This window comes from Sardina pilchardus, chromosome 8 (genome assembly GCF_963854185.1).
Source record: "Sardina pilchardus chromosome 8, fSarPil1.1, whole genome shotgun sequence".
NCBI lineage: Eukaryota > Metazoa > Chordata > Actinopteri > Clupeiformes > Clupeidae > Sardina > Sardina pilchardus.
The window spans coordinates 33,362,728-33,378,373 of record NC_085001.1 but is presented as its reverse complement, the minus strand read 5'-3'; the positions used below and the strand labels follow the sequence as shown (position 1 = coordinate 33,378,373).

Sequence of the window (15,646 nt, the reverse complement as noted above, 5' to 3'; positions counted from 1 at the left end):
CCCTTTCCACAGGTGTATACAATCAAGCACCTTGATTATCAATGCAGACTGCATGGTGCTTGATTGTATACACCTGTGGAAAGGGTGTTGTATGTATGTGGCTTAATAAGATGCTGGTAAGGGGCAGTGTGTGCAGAGGTGGAAAACCAGCTGATTCTAATTAGTACAACTCTTTAGCCAGGCAGCTAGCTACCAGACCAGCTAATTGGTGAGATCACCTGTGTTAAGTGCACAGATAGAACCAATACGTGATTGGACTTGACTTTTCCACCTCTGATTGTGAGTGCGTGTGAGTGTGAGTGTGCGTGTGTGTGTGTGTGGATGTTGTCTGTAAGGAATGTGGCTTTCTATGATGCAGTGAAGTGAGGGAGTTAGGTTAAGGTGAGAGTGTTGTGGAGTGCATGGAGAAATGTGGTATATATGAAGTGCTGCAGTCAGGTGTGCGTGTGGATGAGTGAATGGTTTGACAGAGAGAGCTGAGCTGAGCAGCAGTAGGTGCAGGTTCAATTTAACTGGCTGTCAATTAAACTTGATAGGGCCTTGAGCAACTGGCCCTTGAAACAGGTGCAAATCAGCTCAAATCCTCATCAAATCCTCTGTGATGTCACAGCAGTGCAGTGCAATGAAAAGTCAACGGGGAAAAATATTTTGCTAATATCTCAAAAAGTATACAGTTTTATAGAACTGAAATATACATTCACTTAGTCTCATTTTCAAGACCTACGTAACAAAGTTTGAACCAAGTTTCTACATTAAACGGTTGAAGCTGAATTAGACGCAGAAATTTTGGTTAGGAGAATATTAAGAAGAAGAAGAAGAAGAAGAAGAAGCCCAGGAAGAAGAAACAGTGCATTTGCATGCACTGTAACATACCCCTAAGCATGCAATAAACTATAGAGGCTAATGTGCAAGTTTTATGCATAGACAGTAAAAGATATGTTTTATGTTGTGTTGATGTAGTGGGCTCTAGCCTGGCACGCCCTCCCAGTGACAACACAAGTCGATGGCAATCAGGCTAGCACAGACTAGCACTGTGTCACCAACCTGATGTGGGTGGAGTCAGAGCGGAGTCAAACGCTGTGAAAGGCTGCTGTGGTGTCGACCACGCCTCCTAGTTTCTTGAGGGTCGAAGGCATCAGGAAGAGTTCTAGGGAGTGAAACGAAAAGTCTCCGTTCGAGTAATCTGGACTGGTTCTGAAAGTTGCCCGCGACAGCCTCTTTCGGCAGTAGCACACGGTTACGGAATTGCTTTCTTGAGATACTACTAGTTTTACTAGTTTAGCCGACCGTACAAAATGGGTCGATTTGTGAGCTAGTTAGGGTGCTAGCCGGTTAGCTAATTAACGCTAGCTACCAAGATTAGCTTGAATAAGCAGGATGTCAGTGATGTCCCAGGCAGGCAAAACATAATAACTCCATGCCTTGACCCTATCATGCCAGTCAAAATCATTAAAGATTCAACAATGGTAAGTAGATATATTTTTCTCAAATATATGGCTTGATGTTGGAGGGCCATGTGGGAAGCGTTTGAACTGTTAATGAATGTTTTGACCAAGTCAACCCCCCCCCTACCTACCTAGCTAGCTGACCATGTTGTGTTTATGTTATGCCACTCTAGCTAGGCTAGCTAGCATTAGCATTTCACATCTAACGTTATTGTTACTTGACAAATGCCTGAACAAAACGCAGGTATGGTCAGTTATCGACCACAGCCTAACCATTTGGTGTTAACTACACAGATCCAGCTGCTCTGCTAAATAATGTCCTCTTCGTAAGTCCACGCAGGGCACCGGTCTGACGATTTAGCATATTAGCTAACGTTAAACTGAATGTAGGGAATGTGTTGTACTGGACATAACGATACTTTACCCCGCATTACTTAATGGTTTAGAGCAGTTCCAAGGCATAATGTATCAGTGAGTGCACAACAGCAACATTTATATTATTGTGGAGAAATGTTTGGTCCGGTCACAAACTAACCAGGCACCTGGCAAGTCATGCGACTGCACATGACGGCAAGTTAGTGTAAGCCGAGCTGCCACGGGGCAGCTGTGCTTAGGGAGTTTGATTCTCTTTCATTTAGTTTGAGTGTGTATGTGTTGTGGTATTTCAGCTAAGCCAAATGTGTGGCATTTTACTAATTGGCCTCTATGTTGTGCTAGTCAAGTTGTCACTAACAGATAACAAATCCCCAATTTCAATGAAATATGTATCAGATAAAAGACCAAGTGTATTCTATGAATAATGTCGCACCAAAGGATGGTCAGGTTGTTGCCACATGGTCATTTCTCTACAGTTAATTTTAAGTGTTTAGATTGGATCAAACATTTTGGAAAGACTCCAGTTCTTACACATAACTATTTACGGGCTCAAAGTCCAGATAGAAATACGACAGTACACATTACATAAAGTGCACATGCACGCCTCCAGTGTTTCCAAAAGGAGGAAGATTATCTTGTCACTTAGACTAGTGCAGGATCAATGAAGCGCATTATAATTGCATTCCTTTACTCTATTCCTTTGCTTTAATTGATCAACACAAATCTGTACAGAAAATTCCTTAGCACAGAATGAAGTGTAGAAGCATTACTAGTCACAAACATATGACTAGCACTCAACCATCTTGGACACTTAAGGAAAAGGACTAAATGGCACCTTAAGCTTATTCATCTTTGATTTACAGTAGCTAGCTACACCATAGGTGAGCCGTACTACTGTCTGTTGTAGCCAACTACTGTTTAGAGTGCATTCTGTTATGAGTTGTATCAGATCTTCCCCAGCTGATGGAATGTTCTCTTCTGTCCTGTAAGACGAGGACCATTGGGAGGGCGAAGGTGACCCATGCAGTAGTGGTCATATTCCTTGAGTTTTTTGCCTGGGGCCTTCTGACGACACCCATGCTGACGGTGAGTAAAAACAGCACAAGAAAAAGTTTGTAGAAGCAGTACTGGTTGGTAGTTTTGTTATCAGTAGTCTGTGATTGACTTGGTCACACCTTATGATGGGAAATGTCTTGCCTAAAGACTCTGGGTCAACACGTTCCTGGTCATGACTTTACAGCCAGATTTTTTTTTTTAAACCTCTCATGTCTGAAGAAATTGCCTGATTATTTTCCGGCTCAAGTATTTAGGTTAAATCAATCTTTACCTCACTAGTGATCTTTAAGTCCTCGCTAGTGGCTTTTCATTTGCACACACATTGTGTTACTTCAGCTGAACTTCAGAGTGCTTCATGCCCAAATAGCTCTTCATTCAGAGGTGACCTCACACGGTACTCCCCAGGAGCACAGCAGTGCTATATTGCTTTTAAAACTTCTGTTTAATTATGTATTTTTAGTTGTAAAGATGTTAGTTTTTGTAGCCTTATTTAACGATTTACCCCCATACTGTGTTGTAGGGATGTTTGTCATACTAGATGCATCAGACAGCAACTGAGGAGTCATTAAAGCCCTTTTGACACAAAAGCTTGTCCAAAATGGTATTCAGGAAGATGATCTGAAATCATGTGTTTTTTGTGTCACCTATGATTTTGATTGTATCCTGCCTTTGTGCATTTCTTTAGGTTCTGCATGAGACATTCCCAAAACACACATTTCTTATGAATGGTCTCATTCAGGGAGTAAAGGTAAGCTGGGATGGTCGACAGTTATCTGACTCTGTGAATCCACTGTAGAATTTACAAGTGCTCTGGGATTTTTTGAGGCTGCCATGTGCATTTACATAGAATGGTTGGTCGGATGGCTATTTTATATTTGATCATATTGTGATTGATGCTAGTGTTTTGTAAGCTGTAGATTTAGTTTTATGTGTTTCTTTGGGTTTGGGTCTTTCTATTATTATTGTTGTTGTTGTTGTGGTTGTTATGATATGAAGTGTGGTGTTTGCACAGGGCCTGCTGTCCTTCATGAGTGCTCCTCTTATTGGAGCGCTGTCAGACGTGTGGGGCAGGAAGTCCTTCCTCCTTCTGACCGTGTTCTTTACCTGTGCACCCATCCCTCTGATGCGCATCAGCCCCAGGTATGGCCACTCTGAAGGCATCTCCATATAAGAGCAAACACACACATGCTTAAAGTTGTATACACAGTCTTAGTCAGATAAGTTGACACAGTTGAATGCATAAATACATTTGATTATCACAAATATTGCACATACTTAACTACCATAACAAGACAATTGCATGCAGATCTGGAGACACTCTCACTGCACACACACATTCTCAGGCCCCAGACCCATGCTAGGGTTTGTATATGGGTCACATGCTTCTCATGTGAGTCTTTCACTCTAGCATCACGGAGCAGTAGCCTCCCTCTACTCCCTGTGCAGCTCCCCATTACTTTTGTAGGTTGTGTTGGATCTCAAGTTTGGAACTGATGTAAATGTTTAAGGTCCACCTTGTGCATTGCTGATGACTATAACAAATTTTGGCCTTTTTCTTGACACTGGCTCAGATGATCTCTACCCCGCTGAATGCATTTGACTTTATTGAATCAGACAGTGTTGTGTGGATATGAACACATCAGTTTAGTCCTCTAAGTAATGTGTGTACATTAGTGTAATATGTGTAATAGTGTAATTAGTGTAATAAGCATGCATTTGTGAAGCATAAGGATAGTCCTGTGATGGCCATTGTTTGTCATCATCTTTAAATTTGCCGTTAATTTGCATAATGTCGTGCTGCTTAAGAACATACGTGTGCTTTTTGGGTGCTGTGAACTTCATGTTGTGCAGTAATGCCTTCACGTTGAATATTCTGACCTGTATCACTGATTCTGAATGTCTATTTGGCTATGCAGGTGGTATTTTGCACTGATCTCCCTGTCAGGATTGTTCTCGGTCACATTCTCTGTGATCTTTGCATATGTGGCGGACATCACTGAGGAGCAAGAGAGGAGCACAGCATACGGCCTGGTAGGAATTTACTTAAGATTCAGGAAAAAGGAAATCCAAGGCACCTTTCTTTCAGAAAAAAATATAAAAAGCCTTTAAGGGCTATCTCATAATTGAAAACAAGTGAGGCGAGTGGGGCAACCACATTTTTTTTTCTGAAGGAAGAGTTTCTTTTTCCCATAACTATTGGGTCCCCAACATCAAACACTTTTGAATGCCTGAGCTTTGAACTTCCAAGCACTTTGGACTCTTTCTTTGTGAAGTTACTTTTGATTGAACTGATGAAATTAAGTTTCTTAAAGTTATACGCCACCCAAAAATGAAATTAAGCCAGTCTCGGTCACCCCCAGAGTTAGAACAGTGAAAAAACCCGGTTAAAATCCGTCCGGGCATTGTCCTTCTTTGGGAGCAGCGTTTTTAGCTTTAGCTTAGCACAGTTGCTGTAAATGAAGGGTTTCAGTTAGCACGTCCTCCAAAAAAGTGAACAAGACATCTAATTTTTCTTTCTAAATATATCTTTTGAGACGTGTGTTCAGAACGAGTACAAATCATAGTGTTAAATTGAACAAGGCTATTACTTCGGCAGATATTTACTTGGAACTATATTCAGCCTCATCACAGGCGAAGCACAGCTAGTCTCACGTAGCCATAGCACGTAGCACTTGAAAACTCCTAACTTCCAGATTCGACTGTACTTCACGGGATGGGATTCAAGTGCTGCTGCGTGAGAACTTTGCGCCTATTTAGCGGTGCTTCGCCTGTGATGAGGCCAAATATAAACTGCTCACAAAAAGTAAGGAAACTTGACTTTGGCCCATTATATCTCCACTTTAATAATACCAATCCCTAAAGTGTTTTATGTCATTTTCATCGTTTATTAGTCACCTTTACAATGAGGTACAGCTTGTAAGCATTGGGCTCCCATGGAATGAGCAACACAAGCAAACGTGTAAGTAGTGCCAATGAAAAATGTGCCAAAATGGCCTGTTATGCTGTTGGAATTCACCTTTGTTACTTTAAGCATTGACGATTGCACTCTCCCACAGAAATGAGGAAAACAAAACATGTTAGGCATACATTCGTTCATTTTATACTCAGTGTCAGGGTCCTCAGTAGCGTGTAGAGGATCCATATGCAGCCACAACAGCTTGGCACCTTCTTCTCATGCTGGTCACCAACCTGGCTACATTCTGCTGTGGGATGGCATTCCATTCCTCGATAAAGATCTGTTAAGTCAGCCAACCTGGTTCTGTTGGTGACTCTGGCACGTACAGCACGCCCAAGCTGATCCCACAAGTGTTCAATTGGGTTGAGGTCTGGACTCACGTCACGGCAGGCCATTCTATCCTCTCCACTCCCAAATTCTGGAGGTATACTCTCTGATGATCCCAGCTCTATGGGGGCGAGCATTTATCATCCTGGAGGATGGCATTTGGTCCCATATTCTGGAGATATGGAATTGCCACTGGCTCCAGAATCTCATCCCGGTATCTAAACTCACCTGGTAGCACTTGAAGCCCAAAACGAGATGTCTGGCAGCAGAACCCTATTACTGGCCATTTTGGCACATTTTTGGTTGGCACTACTCAGACATTTGGCTGTATTGCTCATTCCATGATTGCCCTATGCTTACAAGCTGTACCTCATTGTAAAGGTGACAAATCAACGAAAACAATGATATGAAACACTTTACTGGTTGGTATTACTAAAGGGGAAAGATAATGGGCCAAAGTCAAGTTTCCTTACTTTTTGTGAGCTGTTTAGTTCCAAGTAAATATCTGCCCAGGTAATAACCTCGTTCAATTTTGCATTATGATATGCACTCATTTTGAACACATGGCTCCCAAGATATATTTAGAGAAAAATGTAGATGTCTCGGTCACTTTTTTTGGAGGGCGTGCTAACTGACATCCTTCATGTACAGCAACTTTGCTAAGCTAAAGCTAAAAACGCTGCTCCCAAAGCAGGACAATGCCCAGACGGATTTTAACCGGGTTTTTTTCACTGTTCTAAGTCCGGGGGTGACCGAGACTGGCTTAATTTCATTTTTGGGTGGAGTATTCCTTTAAGATTGCACAGGTGGAGGCCATAGCATTGAGTAAATGTCTTATGAATGCTCTTTAAGTATGTGGCTCAGCCATTCTAATTCTTCATGTAGAGTATAAAGAGTACAAATGGCAATGCAGATTTGTATTTAAGTGATTTCCTAGGCAGCCTTGGGGCGAAGCACTGGTCAAGCATTGCTACTTGGGCGCAGAGGTCTCACGCAACACATGAGTACCTTTTTTCACTTTGTCATTTGTACTCACACATAGACCACAAGAAGTAATTAGTGATCTTTTTTTCTTGTTGGCTAATTTTTACTCAGGACATGCTATCTGGCGACGAGAGCTTCTGTTCACTATGCTAAGCAAAGCTAGTGGGGGCACTGCTGGACCAAGACAATGCATGCACAGAGAAAAAAATGCTTTTGCTCACTTATCTAACTCTAGAGGAGACTGAATAATTAAATTTGATAAAATGGTGGCGTGTTCCTTTAAGGCTCTGATCACACTATATGATAGGACAACCGGTTATGATTAGGCTGATTTGGCATTTTCTAATCCCAACCAATGCTTTGATATAAGCCTACTCTGTATGTGTAGCCTGACAAGCCAGACCCACATCAAGATGTAGGGTCTGGGAACTCACCGTAGGCAGGGCTCAATCGGAGGGGTGGGATAAACAGTTGTCTTTAATTCCCTCTCCGCAATAGGATAACGCTAAACGAATAATCTTCTTGTTTTCAAATAGCAGGATCGCCCACCGACTATACACTCTGTGATTGCCCGTCCGTTTCTCGGTTTCTCAGCTCCCTAGCTCTATGGATCGTCTAGATTTCTAGGCTACTGTATGTGAAGATAAGCACGCATCTTTGCATATGCATGTGTGCATGGATTCATTGTTGTGTTTGACCCCTCAGGTGTCTGCAACTTTTGCAGCGAGTCTGGTGACGAGTCCCGCTATCGGTGCTTACCTGTCGGCCACATATGGGGACAGCCTGGTGGTTCTTGTGGCAACCATCATCGCAGTGCTGGACATTTGCTTTGTGCTGCTGGTGGTGCCAGAGTCGCTGCCTGACAAGATGCGCCTCTCCTCCTGGGGCTCCCCTATCTCCTGGGAGCAGGCCGACCCCTTTGCTGTGAGTCTCCAGTTTGACCTTACAGACACACACACACACACACTCTGTCAGAGGTCTTGGCCTCGGCCTCTTATCACAAACACTGTTGTTCCACTGCATCTACAATGTCTCACACGCACAACTGATCATTGGCAACTGCTTTCATATGCTAATCCCATATACCATACACTATCACACATTTTTTCATTCACACACATTCTTCAGTCTACTAAGGTAGTCCTCAGATTTCTCCATATGGCAGTTTAATTTTCTCTTGCACAGACTTGATTTTTTGCATCTGTTGTCAGAGGTTCATGTACAAACCTCTGTAATTTGATTTGACCTTATCTAAACCTGGTTACAGTAATCAGTTGAAGAAAATTATCCACACAGAAAGCCTAGTCAGACTTTGTCAGTCAGTCGTTCAATTGTTCATTTTTGGAGTCTTTTGGGGGAAGCTTTTATTATACTATTGTGCACAGACCATTGACAGGCATCAGTGTAAGGCTTCTTAAATCGTCTTAGTTTTTTTTTATTTATGTTGAAGGTTCTGGCGGGGAAAATGTCCACTTTCTGATACCATTATTTCCCGTATTGCATATTGATATTAGGAAACCCCATCTTATAAAACTTTGACAAGTATATCTATTTTTTCCCTGGTTGACAGTCAGTAATTTAAAATTGGTCCCAGTATTGTCTCCAAATGGTATGAACGAAAAAGAATAGCTTGAGCCAAGTATTTAAGCCATTTTTAAATGTTGCTGGCCCCAGTCGTGGCGCGACTGGCTGGGGAACCTACACCGCACGCCGGCGACCCGGGTTCGATCCCACCCCTACTCTCTCTCCCCCTCGCCTCCTGTCACTCTACACTGTCCTGTCTGATTAAAGGCATAAAAGCTAAATGTTGCTAAATAAACCTGTGAAGGGTGAATATTGTGTCTAAGTGGGCTGTATGATGCATGTGTGATGATGTCTCTGTGTGTGTGTGTTGCTCTCTTTGCAGTCCCTGCGAAAGGTGGGGAAGGACACCACGGTGCTGCTCATCTGTGTGACTGTGTTCCTGTCCTACCTGCCCGAGGCAGGCCAGTACTCCAGCTTCTTCCTCTACCTGAGACAGGTGACCAGTGACACACCACATCTCTTGAGATTTACATTGCCCTATTTACTTGGTCACCACCTGGTAATGGTGTCAATGTTTTTCTTGTCTAAGTATTGTGCAATGCCTGAAGTTTATGATGGGTGATAAGTCACACGGATGCACTACAGGGGTGCTTTTCACACAAAACCTGCATAGCGGAGTAAGCTGGGATATAGAAGTGTGGTCGTGTTCAGTTGGTCTCCCATGACTACTCTTGCTCTTTCTCCTTTTACATATGAAATACTTCACTTCCTTGTTAACCTCTATCAAAAGCTGTTGCTCAGCTGGTGTGAAAACATCTACTGTACTTACCCTGGCTTGACATTCATGAAACGCGTTGAGCTACGATGTCCTGACAATGCTTTTGTGAAATGGCTTTCTGAAAAAGTTGACTTGATGTTGTCTCTTTCCTACAGGTCATCGACTTTAGCTCTGCAACCATAGCTGCTTACATAGCCATGGTTGGGATCTTGTCCATCATAGCTCAGGTATAGTATAGCCTCTGCATTTATCCAATCCCTCTTCAAAATGGAATAATGGAGTAAAACGAAACATATATGAATATAAAGCCTTTTTGAGTTCATCCAATCATCCCCCTCTTTATTTTCAAAAGCCACAGCTTTTCTAAAGATGAGCTGTGGCTTGGAGCACCCCAAGTGAACTCATTAGATAGGAGATGACAGTTGAGCTCACTGTTGGTGTAGCGGGCTGACTGCAGTGCAGGTGTTGTATTGTTGTGTTGTAGACTCTGCTGCTGAGTGTCCTGATGAGGACCATTGGGAATAAGAACACGGTGTTGTTAGGGCTGGGCTTTCAACTCTTCCAGCTGGCCTGGTATGGCTTTGGCTCTGAACCATGGTGAGTCCACTCCCAAGTACACACACACACAGATACACACACACAGATACACACACACAGATACACACACACACACACACACACACACACACACACACACACACACACACACACAGTTCTCATAGCTGCAGTCTTAAGGTCAGTCTCAAACTCTTAGCCCACGGACCAAATCCAGCCCTTATTGACTTATATCTGTAATGAGATTCGGCGTGCAGATCAATTTTGCATTTCTCCTTTTCCTTTTTTTCCGTTTTTTTTTTTTTTTTATCTTAGATCTATGTCTAAGGTTTCCACTCCTCAGAAAAGAGTATTTCTTCTCTCTGGGTGATAATGCTTGCTAACGTGCTAGTTTTTCAATAAAGACACACTGATCAGAAAAAAGGAATGTTTCTATATAGATATGGTGATACAGTTTAACTGTCATGTAATTTAGCTCATTGTGGTCAGTCGATCGTAACGTTTCTTCCCTGCTATCGTCTCAAGTTCTGCTGGATACGAATGTTTCTCTCCGCTTGTAATTGGTCAGCTGATGTATGACGAAGTGCGCTTTTTTCTAAGAAGTTGAACTTTTCGCAACATGAAAAAGATTCTCTGAGCTGTATAAAAAACTAAACGCAGGTAACAGCGTTAAAAAAAAAAAAAAAAACTGTTTTGAAAACACGGTCTACTCCATAGGAATATATGTTTATTTGTTAGGATAAGCCCCTTGAGATGATTCATCTCATTTTCGAGGGGGTCCTCATATTGGGGTTCCAATATAATGGAAAACGGATGCCGGCAGTTGCAAAAAAAAACAGTTTTCCGATGCTCATGTATGCATTCGTTTTTGTTTAGGATGATGTGGGCTGCAGGCACAGTGGCTGCCATGTCCAGCATATCCTTCCCAGCTGTCAGCGCTCTTGTCTCCAACTGTACAGACCCTGCCCAACAAGGTGAGTCTAGATAGAAACTCAAGAACAAGCTCACCTTCCTCTTTCTCCTCTTGCCGCCTCTTGCTGTTTCTTGAATAGCTGTACAATATGTGTGCCCAACCCTCTGTTCTCTCCTGTCTGCTATAGGTGCAGTACAGGGCATGATTACAGGAATCCGTGGTCTTTGCAATGGCCTTGGCCCGGCCCTTTTTGGCTTCATCTTCTTCCTGTTTAATGTGGAGCTCAATGAGATCGACCCCACAGGCAGCAGCCAGAGCAGTATACCCAAAGACCCTAATGAGGTACACACCACTCAGCCTTTATTCTTCACGCTATTCAGCTTATGGTCATCATGGCTGACTGATGATGGCGTCCCTACTCTTGCTTGCAGAAGCCTGTGATCCCGGGCCCCCCGTTCCTGTTTGGAGCGTGCTCGGTGGTGCTGGCCCTCATGGTGGCCGTGTTCATCCCCCAGCAGCCCTGTGTGGCCGTCAAGACCTGCTCCGCCTCCAGCGCTCGCCCCTCCTCGGCCACCAGCCTGCAGTGCCACGTCCCCTCCCCCAGCGACGACGACATCGAGCCACTCCTGCAGGACAGCAGCATGTGAACGTGACCCCCCCCACCGCCACCGGACCACGACTGGAAGAACCTCCACCAGCAGCAGAGGCCAGGCTTTATGGGGTTTGGAGATTTCTTTCCCTCCGATTTGAATTTACGGTTTGACACTCTGTTATGAAGCGACTGTTTATTAGTTACATTTTGAACATATGGGATTCAGGGCGGTGTTTTTAGATGGAAACATTTTAGGGTTGTGTGTGTGTGTGTGTGGGAGGGTGGGGTCCTTTTAAAGCACCTTGTTCTAGGAATGAGTGATTAACAGCAGCAAGATGAGTAGGAGATGTGATGGTGTGATCCTTTTCATCAGAATATGTGCCTTTTTATGACGTGTTATTTTTATTTCCAATGTCCTCTGGCATTTCTTAAGTTTCCACTTAATGTACTGCATTTATCCTGCATACTGTGTCCAGTCATGGAAATGTTATAGATGGTTTCAGACATACGGCATCCTGTACTTTCTCACACTGCCCTGGAAATAGATAGCAGTATAGATGATATCAAAGCTTTGTGTCATGACTGTCATGATGGTGGACATCTGTTTCACAATCTGGTTGTAGTGTTCTGAAAACACAGGTGCCTATGGAGTCAAGTAGCTGGTGTTACAATGCAGACTTTGATGGAATAATTGCAGTTCGTAGTACTGGTTTGCTGTGGTAAACAGCAAACTTTACCATTCTCCAATGTATCAGTTGTAAAATGCAGTTTTCAGTCAACAAATTCAAAAATTCATAGGATGTACAATTCTGTGTTCTTGTTTGTAAAAAGGCCACAGAACAGAAGTGTTCCATAAAAACTGTATTGAATTGTGAAAAACGCAATCTGGATAAGATGTTATTAGATCATTGCATTCCGCTGCTTACTACCTCTTTGTAGGGGGCATATGGGTCATTCATGTTAAATCCCAACTGATCTCCCTTCATACTTTATGTACATTTCATTTATGGAACTCAGCAACTAGTGTGCAAAACATTAAGCCTGTACCTTCAGTATCTGAGATAGAAACCTTTTCGAAGGGAATGTGGCATATGTAATAACTTAATAAATACAGTTTGGTTCAAGATTACCTTATTATTGGGCATATGCTAATTAAAATGTGGTCATTATAGTGGTATTTGTTATTGTAGACTTTTATTAATCTAGGTGTCACTTTTTAGTGCGTCACACCATTTCTTTCAGATATGCACCTAGTTGCTAAGACAGTACTATTACATGACTATTCAGTATGATGTCATATTGGGTAAAAGTTGCTCCAAAGCAGTAAATATTTTCAAATACAATTTTCAACAAAGTATAGTAAATGTACAACTGTAGGGCAACTTGAATATTTTCATGAATTGTTCAAATGTAATGACATTTTTTTTTTAACAATGTTCACTGTAAGATAAACCTCAGTATCTCAGGGTACAAGGTACAAGCTTACATTTTTGCACATGAGTTGTTTGGTACATTGATGATGTTTACACAAAGTTGGGTGCAAATACAAGATGGTCAGTTTGGACATTTTTCTAAAAACATTTTATTTGACATGGAATTGCCCATATGTGTAAAGACGTTAGACGTTTCAGACCTGAACAAACAAATGCTTCCAATTTTCCACCTGCTGCCAGGCCATGTGCGTAACATATCAAGCTCATATTTTACTTGGGCATTGGCGTACCTGCGCTGTAGAATTTAAAGACATCTAGAGATTGTCAAGGCATAACAGATATTAGCCAATGGTTTAAGCTTAGATCCCTAATAATGTGTTACAACCTACTTTGAAGTTACTTGTGCCATTACAATCACTACCTTGGTTTGGCCTTGGTTTTGCTTAATTTTTATTTCAGTTAAATGAATGTAATTAGTCACATGCAGTGCATATATCACAATAAGACACTTTGATTAGTGGTGGTGAGCAGTCCTCCCTTCACTTTGGTTAATAAATGCGCAATGCCAGCAACATTCAGGCCCCTCTGAAATCCCCTGCCCTGCATCTTAACAGCTACCTCAAACCTCTTTTTGTCTTTTTTGATAGTTTTGCATAAACGGTCTTCTATATCTCAATGTTTTTTTGCGCGCTCAACAAGCAGTGGTACAGCCATGCATAGCACAACTGCAAAACTTTACAAACCTGAATTTATGCATACAGTCATGCACACACAAACAGACATAAAATGCATCTGTGTTAACTGGTATTCAGCCTGGTGATCCTTCTGATCAATTTGATCCAAATGATCTATTCAGCCTGGTGATCCTACTGACCCTAACCGCCGTATTCTCCCTAATGCGCGGAGTCAAATTAAGCGACTATGCACTTTTTAGCCTGGAATTAAATGCCATTGTTGAGGTTGAGAAAATCCATCTTTGCCATTTTCATAACAGCCAAGATGAATGAGGTTGTGGCTCAGTCTGGTTCTATTCTAATTAAATCAAATCAAATGAAATCAGACTAAGTAAGTCTGACTGTGCATACACATTGCGGATGTGACAAGTGCGGATGGGAGAAAGCATGTTGGTCAAAATCATGCAACTGGATAATTCGACTATTAGTTATTGAATATTTAGTTAACACAAACCAATCATACACATTGGTAGATTTTGAAGTTTATCTTTTGGTCTTCTAAGCTTAAACGTCAAGCTTTTCAAGGATCCCTTGTCATTCATTAGTCATGAGAAACTATAGCAAGTGGTATGACAAATCTTTTACAAGTAAGCATCGATGCCTTCTAAAGGATCCTTAATTAAATGATTGGCTCTCCGTAAGCAGATGCCTTAGATGTTAGCACTCAGCTGGTGTGAACTCTCTTGGCACAGACATGGGTGTGCTTCTCCCATCAAATACATTCAAAATTCCATCAATGACCATAATGCATAAGAAAGCTTTAGATAGAATTGATTGCTTTAGATAATTTACCATCAAAATGTTCACATCCCAGTGGCCATGGTACATTTCTTTGCTCTGTTCTAACTAACTCCCTAAAGATTAATTATGATGGAGAGTCATGGGTTAGTCAAGACTAATATGTCTGTTAAATGTCAGCATTTAACCACCAATGGCATTGAACAGGCAGTGGCTGATTCTCTTGACTGAATCAATAGTTGTGTAGCTCTATGCCACAGTTTGACACATGTAGCAGAGTTGCCAGGGGGAATTGAGATGTTATGTTTATGACTTTATCACTCTTTTATAATATAATAATAATGGGTTTGCTCCTCAGTCTCAGCAGTAGCATATAGAGCGCTATCTGTGCTGCACTATTTTTAGTTGCACATGGTATTTTCTGCAGGGTAAGAACCATAAATGTCAAATAAGTCACATTCCTGTCCTAGCTTGCCACTATATGTAAGTTTAAATTAAAATACAGATAAAAACAAAGCTTATCATATCTTTACAATAAAATAATTTAAGATAATGCTATATTATAAAAGGTTACTGCACACATAACAGTACTGGCCCCAGCAGGTTTCAGAAATTGTGATTGTTAATAGATAATTACAGGTTTCAGCCAGGAACATCTCATCTTTCCACAGAAAGCATTCAAAGGTGTATATTCAAAAAAGGCTGTCTGCTGGATACAACTAACTTCAGGTATCCCGCCATAGCTACCTGTTACATTTAACCTGTATTTATGTAATGGAATGTCTTAATAGTCAGCAATGCAGTATTCTATTGTATTGTGTGTAATTACTTCTGTAAAGGCATTTGCACATCATTGTTGGTGGATGTGAAATGTAACATATCTTTTCAAAATGTAGCCAAACAATCTAGATCTTGATTTGTTTTTGCAATTTTTTTGTAAAAATAAGCAGCACTTTGTATATTAGGATATTATTGCAGCCATGTGTTTATATTTGCTGTGCAACAATCTTTATGTATTAAGTCAATGGTTACTAGCATCATTTCTTGAGATTTCCTTGGTTCATGAGTGGTCCTTTGCAGTGTATATGATGCTTTAATTTCTTTAATACAACATCTTCTCTTTTGATAAAATGTGCCTGATATATACAACATAAAATATGTTAATAAAAAATGGCAATATTTTTTGATTGTCACTGTTATACCTTCTTCCAAGTATAGTGATCCTTTATATTACCA

At 41.5% G+C, this 15,646-nt stretch overlaps 1 protein-coding gene across 1 annotated transcript; it reads left to right on the top strand.

The window, feature by feature from the left end:
* The first annotated feature begins 1,129 nt into the window (after positions 1-1,129).
* On the top strand, positions 1,130-15,617 carry mfsd14bb (major facilitator superfamily domain containing 14Bb). Its single transcript, XM_062543682.1, has 12 exons — positions 1,130-1,466; positions 2,811-2,906; positions 3,562-3,624; positions 3,889-4,016; positions 4,793-4,907; positions 7,849-8,067; positions 9,050-9,163; positions 9,601-9,672; positions 9,930-10,042; positions 10,877-10,974; positions 11,101-11,255; positions 11,345-15,617. Exons 1-12 carry the CDS (start codon positions 1,434-1,436, stop codon positions 11,558-11,560), a joined length of 1,422 nt encoding a protein of 473 aa, XP_062399666.1. The 5' UTR covers positions 1,130-1,433; the 3' UTR covers positions 11,561-15,617.
* The last annotated feature ends 29 nt before the right edge of the window (positions 15,618-15,646 follow it).

Coding starts and splice junctions, on each gene's coding strand:
- mfsd14bb (XM_062543682.1), top strand. CDS start 1,434: ATGCCAGTCAAAATCATTAAAGATTCAACAATG. Junction 9,164..9,600: donor TCTTCCTCTACCTGAGACAG/GTGACCAGTGAC, acceptor TCTTTCCTACAG/GTCATCGACTTTAGCTCTGC. Junction 9,673..9,929: donor TCTTGTCCATCATAGCTCAG/GTATAGTATAGC, acceptor GTTGTGTTGTAG/ACTCTGCTGCTGAGTGTCCT.